General features: G+C 42.9%; 1 protein-coding gene across 2 annotated transcripts in view; it reads left to right on the plus strand.

Moving 5' to 3' along the window:
- The window catches only part of DSTYK (dual serine/threonine and tyrosine protein kinase), a 60153-nt gene extending 45386 nt beyond the window's left edge, over positions 1-14767 (plus strand). Inside the window, exons 6-14 of one of the 2 annotated variants that reach the window (XR_013348569.1) lie at positions 1576-1752; positions 2156-2285; positions 3407-3563; positions 4342-4474; positions 6230-6343; positions 6917-7031; positions 7990-8124; positions 10277-10789; positions 11266-14767. Coding sequence is in view for 1 of the 2 variants with exons in the window: in XM_077839600.1 (XP_077695726.1) it covers positions 1576-1752; positions 2156-2285; positions 3407-3563; positions 4342-4474; positions 6230-6343; positions 6917-7031; positions 7990-8124; positions 10277-10464 (1149 nt within the window). In the remaining variant the exon portion in view is untranslated. Of the gene's footprint in view, positions 1-1575; positions 1753-2155; positions 2286-3406; positions 3564-4341; positions 4475-6229; positions 6344-6916; positions 7032-7989; positions 8125-10276 lie in introns of both variants that reach the window. The other variant, XM_077839600.1, reaches the window with a different exon arrangement.
- The last annotated feature ends 302 nt before the right edge of the window (positions 14768-15069 follow it).

The raw sequence follows: 15069 nt of genomic DNA on the forward strand, positions 1-15069 counted from the left end.
CTGTTACGGTACATTCTCCATTTTTACGGACAGACTCCTGAAGAGCCAGCACAAGGAATTGAAATCCCTTATAAAGGCCAGCTCACTGCCTGAATGGCACTTCAAGCAGCATTTGATGCATTGGCTGCCGCAGCCAGGTTCATGGCTGCAGGCATCAGGAAATCCACCGGAGGTCCAAGTCACCATCAGCCCTCCTGTTTGAGGGCAACAAGTTCTTTAATCGTGATATGGATGAGGAACTTAATTCCCTAAAAGACTCCAAAGCCACCTTGAAATTCTTGGGTCAGTATGTCCCAGCCCCAGAGAGGAAGTTACCATGATACAGACTGAAACTAGTCTCAATGCTATCCGCAGCTACTGACTTTAGAGCTGCTGAGGAAGGGGTAGTGATTTTACTGAGTCTGCCCCACAGTGTGGGGCTTCAAGCAAAAATGGTGTTTTATTTGTTTTTTTGCATTTGGGCAGACCTCCCTCAGCTCCTCCTTCCAGGCCTCTCTTTGACAACAGCCTGTCCTGCTTCCAGGAAGCCTGGGATGGGATAACCAAGGACTGCTGAGTCTTGATGATCCAGGTTCAAGCTGTTTTTATCCCCTAAGTCCTCCTTCAGGGGCCTTTCTCATCAGAGGCTGAGGGAGTCCACTTCTTGCTTCACTTAAATGGGAGTGGTAGAGGAAGTCCACACCCCCACAGAGTTCAGGGGCCAGGGACTTCATTCCCACTGCATCCTAATTTCAAAGTTGGGAGACTCCTCACCTATCTTTGTCTCAATGCTTTTTTAGCCATTGCTTCAAATTCTGCATGGTTACCCTGGACTTTATAATCTCCTCTCTGGATCCCATGGACTGGCTCACTGCTCTTGACCTTCAAGGTATGTATTTTCCCAACTTAATCCTTCCAGCTCATGGATTCCTGGCAAGAACTTCCATACTATCAGCAGAGTTCTACCCTTTGGTCTCTCAGCATCCCGATAGGTGTTCACCTAAGTTCTAGCTGTGGTGGCTGCCCACCTAAAGGCAAGGTATCAAGGTGCATCTGTAATGGACAATGGGCTGGTTGGTACAGGGGAGCTCCCACAGCAAGTGACCGACCTTGCTTCAAAAGTCACTAAACTGCTTTTTATCACCAAGTGTAGAATCTTTGTGGACAACAACTTGAACAATTACTTACAGTAACTGTGATTCTTCAGATGTGTTGTCCACAAAGATGCCATGACCCACTCTCCTTCCCTGATGATTGAAATCCTGCTCCTAGGGGATCCTTATTGGAAGGAATGGAGTACAGGTGCAGCTGGCCCTGCCCGCTTAGCTACAGGGAGCAAGGGGTGCAGAGTGCAGATGTGGCTCCAATGAAACATTGCTATTCAAAAGAAACTGGACTCATGCACATAGGGCACCTGCATGCCGAGAGTAAAAGCTGTGTGGGCAACTCATCTCAAAGAACCATACTTGCTCTTCTTTCTGAACCCAGTTCTGCCCTCAGATGACCTCTTAAGATTTCAAAAGAAGGAAGTAGCATATCAGGCCTGAGGGCAAGATTTGGCCCTTCAGTTTAATTGGTTTAGTCCTGTTCTGTTAGATAGTTCAGCGGATTACCTGGGTTAGCCCACCTGCTATCACCATGGAGTGGAAGCGGAAAGTAGCTCAGGATGCTATTGAGAGCCTCAGCGCCTCCAAGCTGGCGAAGAGCATCTGCAGCCAATTCCGGACCAGGCTAAACAGCTCTCACGAGGCTTTTGCAGCCTCTCTGCGACAGGTAGGTGTGGGGCTGTGAGGTGGGCAGTGCAAATGCAGAGCCCCATGAGGAGAAACAAATTGGGGTTTCTGTACAGTGCCACTCTGGGAAACCAGAACTGTCACAAGTGAGGTGGCCAAATGGTGGGCAGAATAGTCAGCCCATTGCTGTCCTCTTCAGTGTAGAAGTATTGCCTGTCTAGTGGGAGACACTCTGGCTTGTGATGCTTCAGCTTCATCAGCATGGCAAGCTAACTTAGAGCCATCCCTGCAATGAAGTGGGTGCCCTAATGAAATGAGCCATCTTGAAAATGGGACCCCATAGACTCCAGTGTCTTGCCTTGCTTTCACCTTTTGCTTCTATGTGAGGCATGTGACCATGTGGAATGACTCTACACATAATCTCTGGCCTTCTGTCTTGGTAGCTAGAGGCTGGCCATTCAGGCAGGCTGGAGAAAACAGAAGACCTTTGGCTGAAGGTGCGGAAAGACCATGCCCCTCGGCTAGCACGCCTCTCGCTGGAGAGCAGGTCTCTGCAAGATGTGTTGTTACATGGTGAGCATCTACACCCGATCTTCTTTCCAGCCTCTTGCGAGGGTGTGTCTTGGATTAGTTCTGTCCTGCTTCTGCAGGGGTTGGGAGAGCAAGGGCAAGGGGGACTCCTCATCTAGCTGTAGATTATTATACCAGAATAGTGTTGGCTGGAACGCTGATTTGCTTCTGACTTTGCTTCTACTTGACACTTGCCAACTAAGTCGATGTATTGGGTATGGTTGCTCTGAGGCCTGCAGGCCTATGAAAGGGGAAAACCTCGCCCATCTTCTAGTATAGGATGTTGTGGGAAGGCTGATCAGGGGGCAGTAGGATGGATAGCTAAAAACAATTAGTTTGTAGACTCAGAACTGGGAGAATTCTATGGAGGGGCGGGGGTGTAAATTATAGAACTTTGCAAAGCTAATTGTTTAAATCAAATATACTTCAATGCTGTGCTCATTTTTAAAAAGAAAAACTTTACAACATATTTGTGGGCCTAACAAGAACTTTTAGGCAGGCTCGATAAAGATACAGAGATTTGTTTTGAAGACTTACTCTTAAATCCTATGAGACTCCCTGGGATGATTCATAGGGTTGGTAATGGGATATGGAACCACCAACCTCTGTGGTCATGGGATCAAACCCAGCCTTTGTGGGTACTGACCAAAAAGCTTGTCTGAGGGTTGTGTGGCTTGTATGCTGCTAGCTGGAATGATTCCTGTTCGTTTACAGATAGGTGTCTATATCCTAAACCACCACAACCATTGCTATGTCTTCTGCGTTGGCAGTCTCAGATTAGACAAAGGATTGAATGAGCAATGAAGATAGAACTCCCCTTTTTCCTCTTTGGTACCTCATCATATGGGGGTGAGTCACACTTGCAGAAGAGTTCAGAGAGAGATTGTACAGGGCTGTTGGCTGTTCTGCATATAAATATTGTGGCCTATACCAGTTCCAATATAGCACCGACCTAACAACTTAAACTATCTGATTTCAAGAAGGACCCACCTACCTCCCCCTGAATGTGAATGTGAAATATTAGTTCAGTTTTTGGCATCATCCTAGCCAGATACTGATGCTAGAGGGGAAAAACGTGGAAAATTTACCTCTGATCAAACTGACACATTGCTGTGTGTTTGCAGGTAAACCGAAGCTAGGCCGTGAGCTGGGCCGAGGGCAGTATGGAGTGGTGTACTTGTGTGATAGTTGGGGAGGCCATTTCCCATGTGCACTCAAATCCGTCGTCCCTCCAGACGAGAAGCACTGGAATGACCTTGCACTTGAGTTTCACTATATGAGGTGTGTATTGGTAAACTCTCCTCTAATCTGCAAATGCCAGCTGAACCTGGTTAGATTCAGATAGCTATGCAGGTTGGCTTACGTGGCTTGAGGCAGAGACTTTGGTCCAATGTAGTTCCTTGCTGCTCCCAGTAACTTGGTCAGTGCTGAGGATTGCCACTAAATGCTGCACAACTTTGAGTGAGGACTTTCAGATGACTGTCAATGCTACTTATAGAATAGACAAGACAGTGCAAAGCTCACCTCCTGTCCCACCTCATCTCTCCCCAGGGCTGATTCTCTTGTGTCTGCAATACTCGTGTCCTCTGCTGCTTCGTGCAATAAAAGTCAGAGTTAGTATTGCATAGTGTTGCACAGTTGTCCCTGTCCTGGCCTTGGTATCTAATGTACTGTCTCTCCCTTCATCTAGTACCGTGCACTCTTTCTGCCCAAAGTGTACTATTCTGCATTCACTGAACAAAATGACAGTGGGACTACAATGTAGGAAACGTAACCAGCCTTGGCTGTATAGAGCTGCCTATACTGCAGTGCAGACAATTCTGTTACAACGCACTGACTCAGTGATCTGTCCTTTGCTGTAGCCATAGTGGTGGTAGCAATGAGAAGCATTGTCAGTCCTCTCCTGTCTTGTCCTACTACACTTGTTAAGAGCCCAGATGTTGGGTCCCTTATAAGGAGGCTAGGCTTGATTTAAGAGGGAAGGAGGGGAACTAGGCAGAATTGTAGTCTATGGGAATATATTCCCAGATGTTGATCTGTTCTGATTTTGTTTCTACAGGTCTTTACCAAAGCATGAGCGACTGGTAGATCTCCATGGGTCTGTGATAGATTACAGCTATGGGGGAGGTTCCAGCATTGCTGTCCTACTGATAATGGAACGGTTGCACAGAGATCTCTACACAGGACTAAGGGTGAGAAGGAAAAATGGCTGGAAGCACCAAATGAATTCATAAACTGGTCTAGAAGAAAGCTATTGGTCTGTTTACCACTTTCTGGTGTCATTTCCCTCAATATGTTTGTAACTGACTTTAGTCAGAGCAAGTATTTGTTTAGCAATACATGGAAGGCATGTCATGCATCCATGTACAATCTCAGCAGCACTCAAAGTGATGAGAATGGCAGATTACTTAACTGTGACTGTTGCAAATTTTGTGTTTGCATGTAAAATTTAGCTTTAGCCAGTTCTGGTCTGTGATTCAAACGGCCAGGAAGCTAAATGTGCAAGTGGACCATATCTTTGATTTGCTAAATTTGGGCTACAGAACAACCATAAAAATACATCTGAGCACATCTTTGGAGAACTTTTGACATACCTAGGCTGAGTTTTAATTATGGATCTGTAATGTTTTAGGAGCTTCCAATTCTCCTTTACATGAAGGCCCTCTTATACTGCTGGAGTGGTGTAAAGCGACATTAGTGTAGCTGAGAATTCAGGCCTGCAAATGGCCATTTTAAGTAGGAAAAGCTGTGTTGGCCTATTTTAAACAGGCTACCATACTGCCAGTGTATCTGACAGTGAAAGTCCCCTAAAAGGGAAGTCACTAGCTGAAGGCTCAAATGCTAGATGGAATCGGTACTTGAATTTCCCAGGGTATAACTCTCAGCTTCTATGTGAGAGGTCCAGTTCAGGTGCTTTTTCAGATTGCGGTTTGCAGCTATGTTCTGCAGCACCTTACACTTCAAAAATCCCTCTCAGCCCAGGGAACTTTTGGGGAATCACTTCACCCATACTGCCAACCTGAAGCACATCCACCTGTGGGGTGGAACACAGCAGCTGTCTAGCAGAACAGTGATACTAGACTATCTAGACCAGAAAGTGAAGAACGCTCTTTTGCTTGACAAACCCAATTGAACAGTTGGTGCTTCAAACTGTTGTAAACAGCACGAAGCTGGGACGCTGTGCCCTGTGTCGGTATAGCAGTAGAATGGACAACACTTAGTTTGATTTAAACACACGAAGGCATAAAATATAAGAATAATAAAAAACCTAGATTGTGTACTGTAGAAGTGAAAGGAAACATGACTTCTTGGGGTAGTGGTCTATAACCAAGATCTTCCTGAAGGGGAAGTCTTCAGGATGGAGTACAGTTGCATTACTGTAATAGTTACATAATCCTTTAATCTGGCTGAGACTACTGTACTGTGTTTGATCTGACCTGTATTGGTGAAGGTGGCATAAGAGATGTTGCATTGCTTGATCTTTAGCAGCTGACAACTTGGAATGTTTCGGATACCTTACTTTCAGAAGTCATGTGGCCTTTTTGCTGTTGGCACATCCATCCCTTTCATCTTGCTGCCTGCAGTCCTCGCTGACTCCATCAAGCTGTCTGTGCCAGTTTAGCAGCCACTTCAGGAGTAAATAGTGGGATCATGACGGCATGTTTCGTTACTGATCAAAAGAACTAAACAGACCAGGATAAGCAGATACCATGTTCAGAATCTTGTTAAACTAATGTACCAGGATGTTGGCAACAAAAGCAGCTCATGCCAAGTCCATTCCATTGCTTGGCATTCACCCATGGCTCTGGCAGGAGCTCCTTGCATGTGTTAAAGGGTCACTTAGTAGCTAGATATTATTTACTGGAAAGGACCAGGAAATCCCACAAATACAAAATAATTTACATTTGTGGGATTAGTAAATCCTCCTGTTTGCGCCTCTTCTTCAGGCTGGGCTGATACTGGAGACACGATTGCAGATTGCCCTGGATGTAGTTGAAGGGATCCGGTTTCTGCACAGTCAGGGGCTTGTTCATCGGGACATCAAACTTAAAAATGTATTGGTAAGGGTGATCTTTGTATACTTCACTTTCTCTTGGTTAGTCCCTAAAAGCCTTTTTATCTCCACTGCCAAAGGGGAACTAATAAATTGTTTGTAACATTGACAGTAAATGAAATAATGGCCTTATTCACGTAAATGTTTCCGTAAGAAGACTTGTGAACAAATGCTTTTCACTTTGATGGCACTCTTCATGAACTCCTCAAAACACTTACTACAAATATTAGTATCACAATGTCCCTGTCAGCTGTAGAAGCATTATTATTATTTTGCAAGTGGGTTAGAGGTGAAATGACTTGTGAGAGGATAGTTTGTTACAGATGGGATTAGATTTAGGACTTTCTGGTTCCTGGTCCTGTTCTCACACTGCTAGACCATACCTCCTGGTTAATAAACATGTAAAAACTTGTCCTGTTACTTTCTCTTTTCTTACAGTCCTATAGCAGTCAGTAATTAGAGCAAACTCCCAACAATTCAAACACGAATACATTTTGTAAAGTTGCTTTTAATATTAAAAAGCCAATAATAGGGTTGAAAGCATGATTAACCATCACCTGATGTATGGATGGCTCTACAGCTTGACAAAAAGAATCGAGCCAAAATCACGGACCTGGGATTCTGCAAGCCTGAGGCTATGATGTCTGGCAGTATTGTTGGGACACCCATCCATATGGCTCCTGAGCTCTTTACAGGTAAGGTGGTGAATGAAATCTTCTATTGACTGTCTGCAGCTCCAGTCCTGAAGGCCCCAAACTCTGTATTATGCCTTTTAACTCTGGAGGGGGAAAACATAGTCAAAACTGTGCATTTAACTTCACCTTCCTGTATTTTCAGTCTAAGTGATGATCATCTCCATTCTTTTTTCCTTTTATGAGAAGAGAGATTACTATGGGATTCATATGGCCTACAGAAGTCAATAACAAATTAATACCTCCAATAGCCCTTCCAGTGTATTTAATCTCTCTGGTACAAACCATTTTAAAAAAAAGGTCATCTGTGTTTTAGGGTCTGATAAATGGTTTCATACAAATCGTAGAGTAAGTTGGGGAAATTCAGAGTTGAGGATGGGAAATGAACCTAGATATCCTCCCCAAGATGAAATAAATCTTGACTCAAAATTTGACTCGCAGCATTATGGTTCTGACACCAACTATTTTTCCTTTTTAAATTCTCTTCCCCCCCCCCCCATTTTTGGGGGGGTCTATTTCATTTTTTACAGTAGTTTCTAAAGGGCTCCACCAGGATCAGAACCCTATCCTGTTAGGTGCAGCACAAAAATGTCACCAGGAACAGCATCTTTTTTAAGATTAGAGTGATCACAGCAAACCTGTTTGTGTATCCTTCAAAGGGTAACATGCAGATGCTCCTCATTTAATAAAGTGTTCATAGTTAACATGCTAGGTTCTGATCCTGAAAAGACTTAAGCATCTGCTTACCGTCTGTACATTGTAAGTAGTCCCCTGGGCTTTACTAGGACTGCTTTGAAGGATTGGAGGCCTTAGGTTGTTTCCATGCTGTACAATAACACACACCAGGCTGTGATGCAAATACTCAAATTAGTTTTGTACCTTTTATTTTATATTGGTGGCAAACTCTGGAGACGTTCATTTGTCCTGTTGCTCAAACCTGTTTGTTGCTCATTTGCCACAGGGAAATATGATAACTCAGTGGATGTTTATGCATTTGGTATCCTGTTTTGGTACATCTGTTCAGGACACGTGAAGTTACCAGAGGCCTTTGAGAGGTGCGCAAGCAAAGACCACCTTTGGAACAATGTTAAGAGAGGTATGTATGATTTTATGCTGCACTGCTGTTAGGTGATCTACTACTGTGTGAAACCTCTTGGTTTAAACCTCTTGGTGAAAACTAAATCCTTTTTACCCCCTTCTAGTTTTTCTTAACTAGGAACTGTATTTCCAGTTCCAGCCTCCCTGTGGATTTACTGGCCTTTGAGTAAAAAGTGCACTGCAGACTGTCACCCTCCAAGAGTATAGATGGGTAAATGACACTGGACACTTTTTCCTCTCTAAAGATTAGCTGGAATCTGGGCAGACTTGAGTGGGATATGCTGAAGGCCTGTCACTTAAGGTTTAACTGAAATTTCTCTAGTTACTGGCACGGTTCTAAAATCGTTTCCGATAAAACACAACCTGTCCCTGCTGATTACTGTAACGGTGCTAGCACGACGTTTTAAATGCTATTCTTGCCTCCAAAGGACGATGTATGAAGGTTAGAAGGTAGAGTAAACCACATCCCAGAAACAGCCGGATATGTCATCATCCTTTAAGGAATGCTTAATTCCTTGCTCTTTCCAGGTGCCATCCGAATCCTTCACCCTCAAGTGTTTTGACTAGGTGCTAAAATTGTAAAATGCTGGGGATCATTGATGAGTAGAAGGTTGAAAATCTTTTACCATGGAAGACTGTCTATTATCGTTTCCCATTCTGAGCAATGAACTTCTACTTCCCAAGTTAGAAAATAGTTTAACAGTGCAGTTGCTATACTGTGGTAGCACATACTTTACGTGTATAAGTGCCTTATTCTTTTTAATGCCTGTCTACAACTTTTCCATGTATGAGAGACACTAAACCATGAATTTGTTCAGAAGGAAGCAAGATGTGCATTCATTCTCGTGTTCCAGGTCTGAGTTCTGCAATTGTGGGCTAGCTACTGAAAAAGATCTTCCCCTGTACTATTAAGCCTTTTCCTGTGGCCAGCTGCTCCATTGGATCTGAATCATGCACATCCATACTTGGCTTGGTGCCTCCTGCCATTACCAGCTGTGGGATTTAACAGTACGCATTTCTACAGCTCCTAAAACCCCATCTGAAGTGGCTGGGGAAACTGCTGGGCACTGGTCTATTAATTTAGATCGACTAAATGGGCCAAAAGTATTAATGTAACTCGGTCATTGTCCAACATTAAACCATGTTAAACAAGGTCTGGGGTTTGGTATACAGGGACGCCAGGTCACTTAGTGATATGGCGCAAACACCATTAAAAATCCTTTTAACCTTTAATAAAGGATGCAGAAAAGGAGGACAAACCGTTAAAGCATTTGAAATGTAAAGTATTAAATAGGGCTTTCAATTAATATCCCTTATTCCCTTTCACTGAAGAGAGTTTTAGGACCGTCCCTCTGTTCGACAGTTTTAGATGGTAAATAACTGTCCTTTTGGAAGAAAGGAGAAGTTAGTTGAGATGGTGGTTGTTAAAGTTTGATCCTGTTTCATCCCAAGTGGTATTTGGGATTTAGCAGGAGCCGGTAGAGTTGGTGAATTCATCTGGGTCCCCCTCTCTGGCCTGGCTTGGTCTGGTCTGGTCTGGTCTGGGCATCTCTCAGGATCCGGTTGATGAAGGACAAGGACCCAAGAGATCAAGGGGGGTGGCAGCCATGATGGTGAAGCTTGTTCCCATAGCCAGATTTTTTCTCACCAAAGTCACTTCGTTATGGACCCCAAAAGGGAGGGATGTGTGTAATAGCTCATCCCCTTCATGATTTGGTCCACCAATTAGACCTAGTTTTGGACACACCAGTTTTGATTTACCAATTTTTGGTTCTACACTTTTCTTGTTTACCAGGCACAGTCTTAACACAGTCCTGGGGTTATAGCAATAGGGCTTTTTGTTTGGACTAATTCAGTCTGCTGACCTCCCTTTCTTACCTTTTTCCCATCATCATTTGTTGTGATAGGTTATTATTACATCTTATGATCTTAGGCTCATTTTTCCCAGGGAAGCGCCTAATTAGGATACATTTCTAGACCCAGTTATCACAACAGCACCTTCTTTACTAGGAGTGTCTTGAGAACTGCTAACATTGACTCTTCCCTAGCCACTATAATCTGAGCCACAGTGACTAACATCAAAGGATCTCCTCTGCCTATTTAGTCAAGATTTTATAGCAGTTACCAGCCCCTGTTCTTCCTTTTTCCAGGAGTACGCCCAGAGCGCCTCCCTGCATTTGATGAGGAATGCTGGCAGCTGATGGAAGCTTGCTGGGATGGAGACCCTTCCCAGCGTCCCCTCCTGGGCATTGTCCAGCCCATGCTGCAGCGGATCATGGACAGACTCTGCAAGTCAAGCTCTGAACAGTCAAACAAAGGGTTAGATGATTCTACTTGAAGGAAACATGAAAGAACTGTTTTATTATGGGAGCACTCTGACCCCCTACTTGCAGTTGTCTTTTTGGAAGAAGTAGCTCTTTCTCGGTAACAGGAATTGCACTGGAGCAAACAAAAGATGTCTCGCCTCTGAGAGCATTATGGATGTTCCGACTTGGGTAGCAGCCAGAAAAATTCCACTCCAGTGCACAAGTTACCCCAGCCCCCATTTTTATTACAAAGATGAGTGAATAAATAAAAGATGGAGAATCCAGGCCATTTGGACTGCAAGGGATCTCTGCTAATCCCCTCCGGACTGACCAAAGGAAAAGCATCTAATGCTTTAGGTAGCAACTGAGTCGCTAGGGCTTTATTACTGCAGTTCTCACTCCGTGGTAACAGTTGAACCAAAGTATCTTCCATCTGCTGCTATCTGTGGTTGATCTTTAGTATATCCACCAGCTTTCCTTATCCTCAAAATGGAGCTTGGATGGTTTGGGGGACAAATGACGGTAACTACCTGGGGTGGAACCCTTAGGCTACAAGGGGTGGGGGGATATGAGTGTCGTTGTGCATTAGCTTCTTACAACACTCAGTATGTTTACATTGACAGGATCAGAGCATCCACACTTTACCTAAGGGGGAATTTCTGCATTCCACTGCAGCAGAAATACCCCAAAATCATAAGCTATCTGACTTTTTTTTTCTTTTCTTCTGACTTACTCTTAACCTGAAAGACCACTTTTTGTAAACAAGTTATTGCTTCAGATAACTCTGCTTAATAGTGGTTGTTGGGGTGTCTAACCTGGCCTTTCTTTCCCAGGCTTTTGGGAAGATGGGGACTTCAAACAAATGGCTCTGAGAAATTGCACATAGCGTGTTAGAAACACAAGACGTCATTAGCAACTATTGACTGGTGTCCAAACCCACTGGAAAATTACCAGTTTGTGTTTTTAATTAAAATGCTTTCCTCGTTTTGAACTAAGTGTAAAGGCAGTGACTGTTTTAAATTCTGGTAGAGACATTTTAAATAAGATTTCAACTTTTTTAAAGTCATTTGCTGGGTGAAAAAGTACCCAAGGGAAAACAGGTCGGGGGGAGCGGGGGTGCAGCGGTTGCTGTGTCCACATCTGATCTCTTCACTTCCTTGGGCTTTGCAGTTTGGTTGTATTAAAAATTAGAGGTCAGTTGCAGGGTGTGTGTGGGGCAGGACAGTCCTGATACCCCTTACATGAAGGGCTCCTTCTGAAAATACACCCTTGCCACAGTGATTCCTCTGCATTTGGTTGGGCAAGGTTGATACTTAGTAGTGCTTGTGGGAAGGTGGGGGTAGAAGAATGGAATCTGAATGGAGGACACCTTTTGTATGTGTGAGGAAACTGATTACTTGGCAGTTTGTCCCCAGGTATAACAGCACACCCCCTCACCCCCCCGGCTTCAGGAGATGGGGCAGGCAGAGGCTTCATTTTAACAGGAAATCTAGTGTGCCATGTGCAAAACCATGCAGGCATGTAAAATTATTACACCTTGCTGCTGGAATTGACTGGGTGGTACAAAACAAAATTACAGCCAGTCGCCTTTTGCCTGTTAACAGCTTGAACAAAGGAGAGGGATAAATAACCCTGCAGTGTTACTCAACAGTCTAGTTTAACCCATCTTCTGTGTGCAATAAAACTGAAATAATGCTTTTTAAAAAAGATTGCTTTTTACTTAACTACAGACGATGGCATAAAAACTGTAGTCATAGTTCCACAGACAGCTTGCAACCTCTCCAGTAACTTGAATAGAAATGGGCAGCAGCTATAAATCACATGCCCAGAAAAACCAATCTTTTCAAAGCAGGACTATTACTAGGAACGTCACTGCCTTGGTGTATATCTATGCCACCAATGACTTTAACAGTATTAATCAGTTTTATATCCGTTTACTTTGTTCTGTGGTGGCTAGTAACTACGTTGAGAACTAGAAGAGTATAGGTCAGTATTTTTGCAGCGATAGACATAGTTTGTGTAACAAAACAAAAAAATAAATGAATAAAATTTAAATCTATATATGCAATTCCAGAAATGTCTTGTATAGCTTTCTCCTTTGTGGCACCTTCCTGACTTTTATCCTGTGCCTTTTTAATGCTGATTGTAAGTACCTTGAAGTCTTTGGGTTTTTTTGTTTTTGTTTTATGTATCCACAACAGAGGCCTGCACAAGTTTTCCCACTCTTAATACACAGCCACTTTCCTACTCTCTCGCTGCCCCCCCCCCCCCCCCCCGTTTGGCACTTGACTTCTTGCATAGCAGATTTCACATCACCTCTTTTTTTGCTTCAGAAGTAAGAACTCTTCATTAAAGCAAAGGGAAAACAAGATGCATAAATGATTATCCTGTTAAAAGGCTTTACTAGCTAATGATGTAACCAAAGGCAGTTATGTGAGTCTAATTCTAGCAGACCGAAAGGCAGTAACAAACTTGGATATTTGTTAATGTGTAATTGACAGATAGCCTTGTATAGGCTCTGTATTTCTCTCATATGAAGCAGCCGTCATGGCCTGCAGATGAATAGATAGATGTACTATAAAATGTACCCTCGCTGTTAAGCATATAGAAAGAGCTCCATGTTATTTAACAAGAATTCTGGTGGCTTCTGTTAGTATGTGGACCCAAATCAGTGGTGAGTGCCAGTAAAATAGTATAATTTGCTTATTTTAAACAAGACTCTCTCTGCATAAGACAGAAATCCTTCAAAAGGCTCAGGCTGCCTTAATGTGTGTTGCAAAAATATACAAACCAATGGCACACTCTGCCCCCAAAATCCACTAGATCTACCCAGCTTTCATTTCCAGCCTCTCTAAAGATGCAGAGGTGGGGTTTAGACCTAAAAGGATTTGAATGGAAGCTTTGCTTACTAAGCTGCATTCTGAGGTTTACGAACTGCCACTAATTTGCTGGCTGTTCCAGGTGCTCCAGCGTAAAGCTTATTCTTCAGTCAGTGAGTTGGAAGCATGTAATAATAGGATAAATCTAATTTACCGAGCAAACATAGTTGCAAGGTTAAGACTTAAACTTGAAAGCTGATAGTAGCTTACTGTGCAAAGATAAGAGCCACTCATCCCTGATTGATTTACCAAGGTAGCAACTTTTCAGCTATTGCTCTGTCCAGGACAGAAGTGACTTGATTGTTTCATATACTACATATTGTGGAATGAGATGGAAGAAAATGCTTCCTAAATGCAGTGGAAGACTGGATCGTTGTGATGCTGGAGGACTCCAGCCTCAATGTTCTGATGCTTTGCCACTGCTGTTACTCACTGTATAGCTGTTAAATGTACTGTATATCTGGATGTATAGGACTTTCTTTGGCTGGGCAACTGCTGGTTGGTGGGTGGGGGAACCCAAACATGTATCTAAACCTACTTGAGAGGGTTGCTAACTACATTAAACAAACTCTACAGCTTGCTCGTTCCTTTTTAAACTAAAAAGCAAGCTGCTCCAGTTTACGCTTTGCACATTTTTTTTGAATGGTGTTGCTAGCCTCTTTTTCCTCCTCAGTTTCTCTTTGGAGGGTTAGAGGATATTTACATTTATATTGGTTTACACATGGTGACAAGTTCTGTAGAATTTCAGAATGGGATTGAGTAATCCCTTTGCATCCCGTGGTGAAAGAATAGCTGTTCTTTCCTTTGTGTTTATATTGCATTCTCTGGACCTGCTGGTCCTACTTGAAGATCTAAAAGTGATGTGACTTTTTTTTTAAAGACTTTAATATTACAAGGGTTTCCTCTCCAGGAGAAAACAGGAGCACATCTGCATTTAAAAACTCCCTCAGGGGCTTAAGTGGCACTAATGTTAAAGGTTTTTATTTTTACTTTATGCCCTTTATTTTGGGAGCCTGTTGAACCTTGGCTGACTGAAGTTCAGTGGTGAAAACTGTTACATTTTCGGGGTTGGGGGAGAAATTAAGAACTGTACAGCCCCATTGTAATGCCTTTAGATTTTTGTATTGCTTTTTTTATTTTAAACTTTAAAGGACTGATGTATATTACATTGTTAAAGGAAAAGGTAACAAACTTACCAAGTGTGTAGGAAAAAGTGCAATAACCAGGAAATTGACATCCAGAACAAACTAAAATTTTCCCCTTGTATTATAACTTTCTGCAATACTAATTTCCTTTCTGTACCAGGTCCATAAGGGTATTTTTAAGAGATGTGACTGTGGGTTAAGAAGGCTTCATTTAGTGCTATTCTCAACTGTCTGTTTTATAGATATTATAGATAATTGTTAGAATGCACAGAACACTGTGCTGTATAATAAAGGTCACATTAACATTTTAAGTTTTTGCATTATGTCTTTGGCTTGTTTTCCCCCTTGACTATACCGTCCCACCCTATGTGTCTTCAGATAAAGTCCATAACCCATAAGTGCCTAGGAGCATTTGCTGAACTCCAGTGAAATGTTGCAAAGCTAAACCTAGCCCTTGGGATTGACACTGGTTTGCCTCTTATACTAGTGTAAATGAATAACTACAGTGATATCAGTGGAATTGGACCTGCATAAACCTGGTATGAAATGACTTCCCTCTTGTACTCTGCTATGGAGGATACTTTGGAATGGATAGGTAGTGCTCTGAGCTGAT

The sequence above is a fragment of the Eretmochelys imbricata genome, chromosome 21 (genome assembly GCF_965152235.1).
Source record: "Eretmochelys imbricata isolate rEreImb1 chromosome 21, rEreImb1.hap1, whole genome shotgun sequence".
NCBI lineage: Eukaryota > Metazoa > Chordata > Testudines > Cheloniidae > Eretmochelys > Eretmochelys imbricata.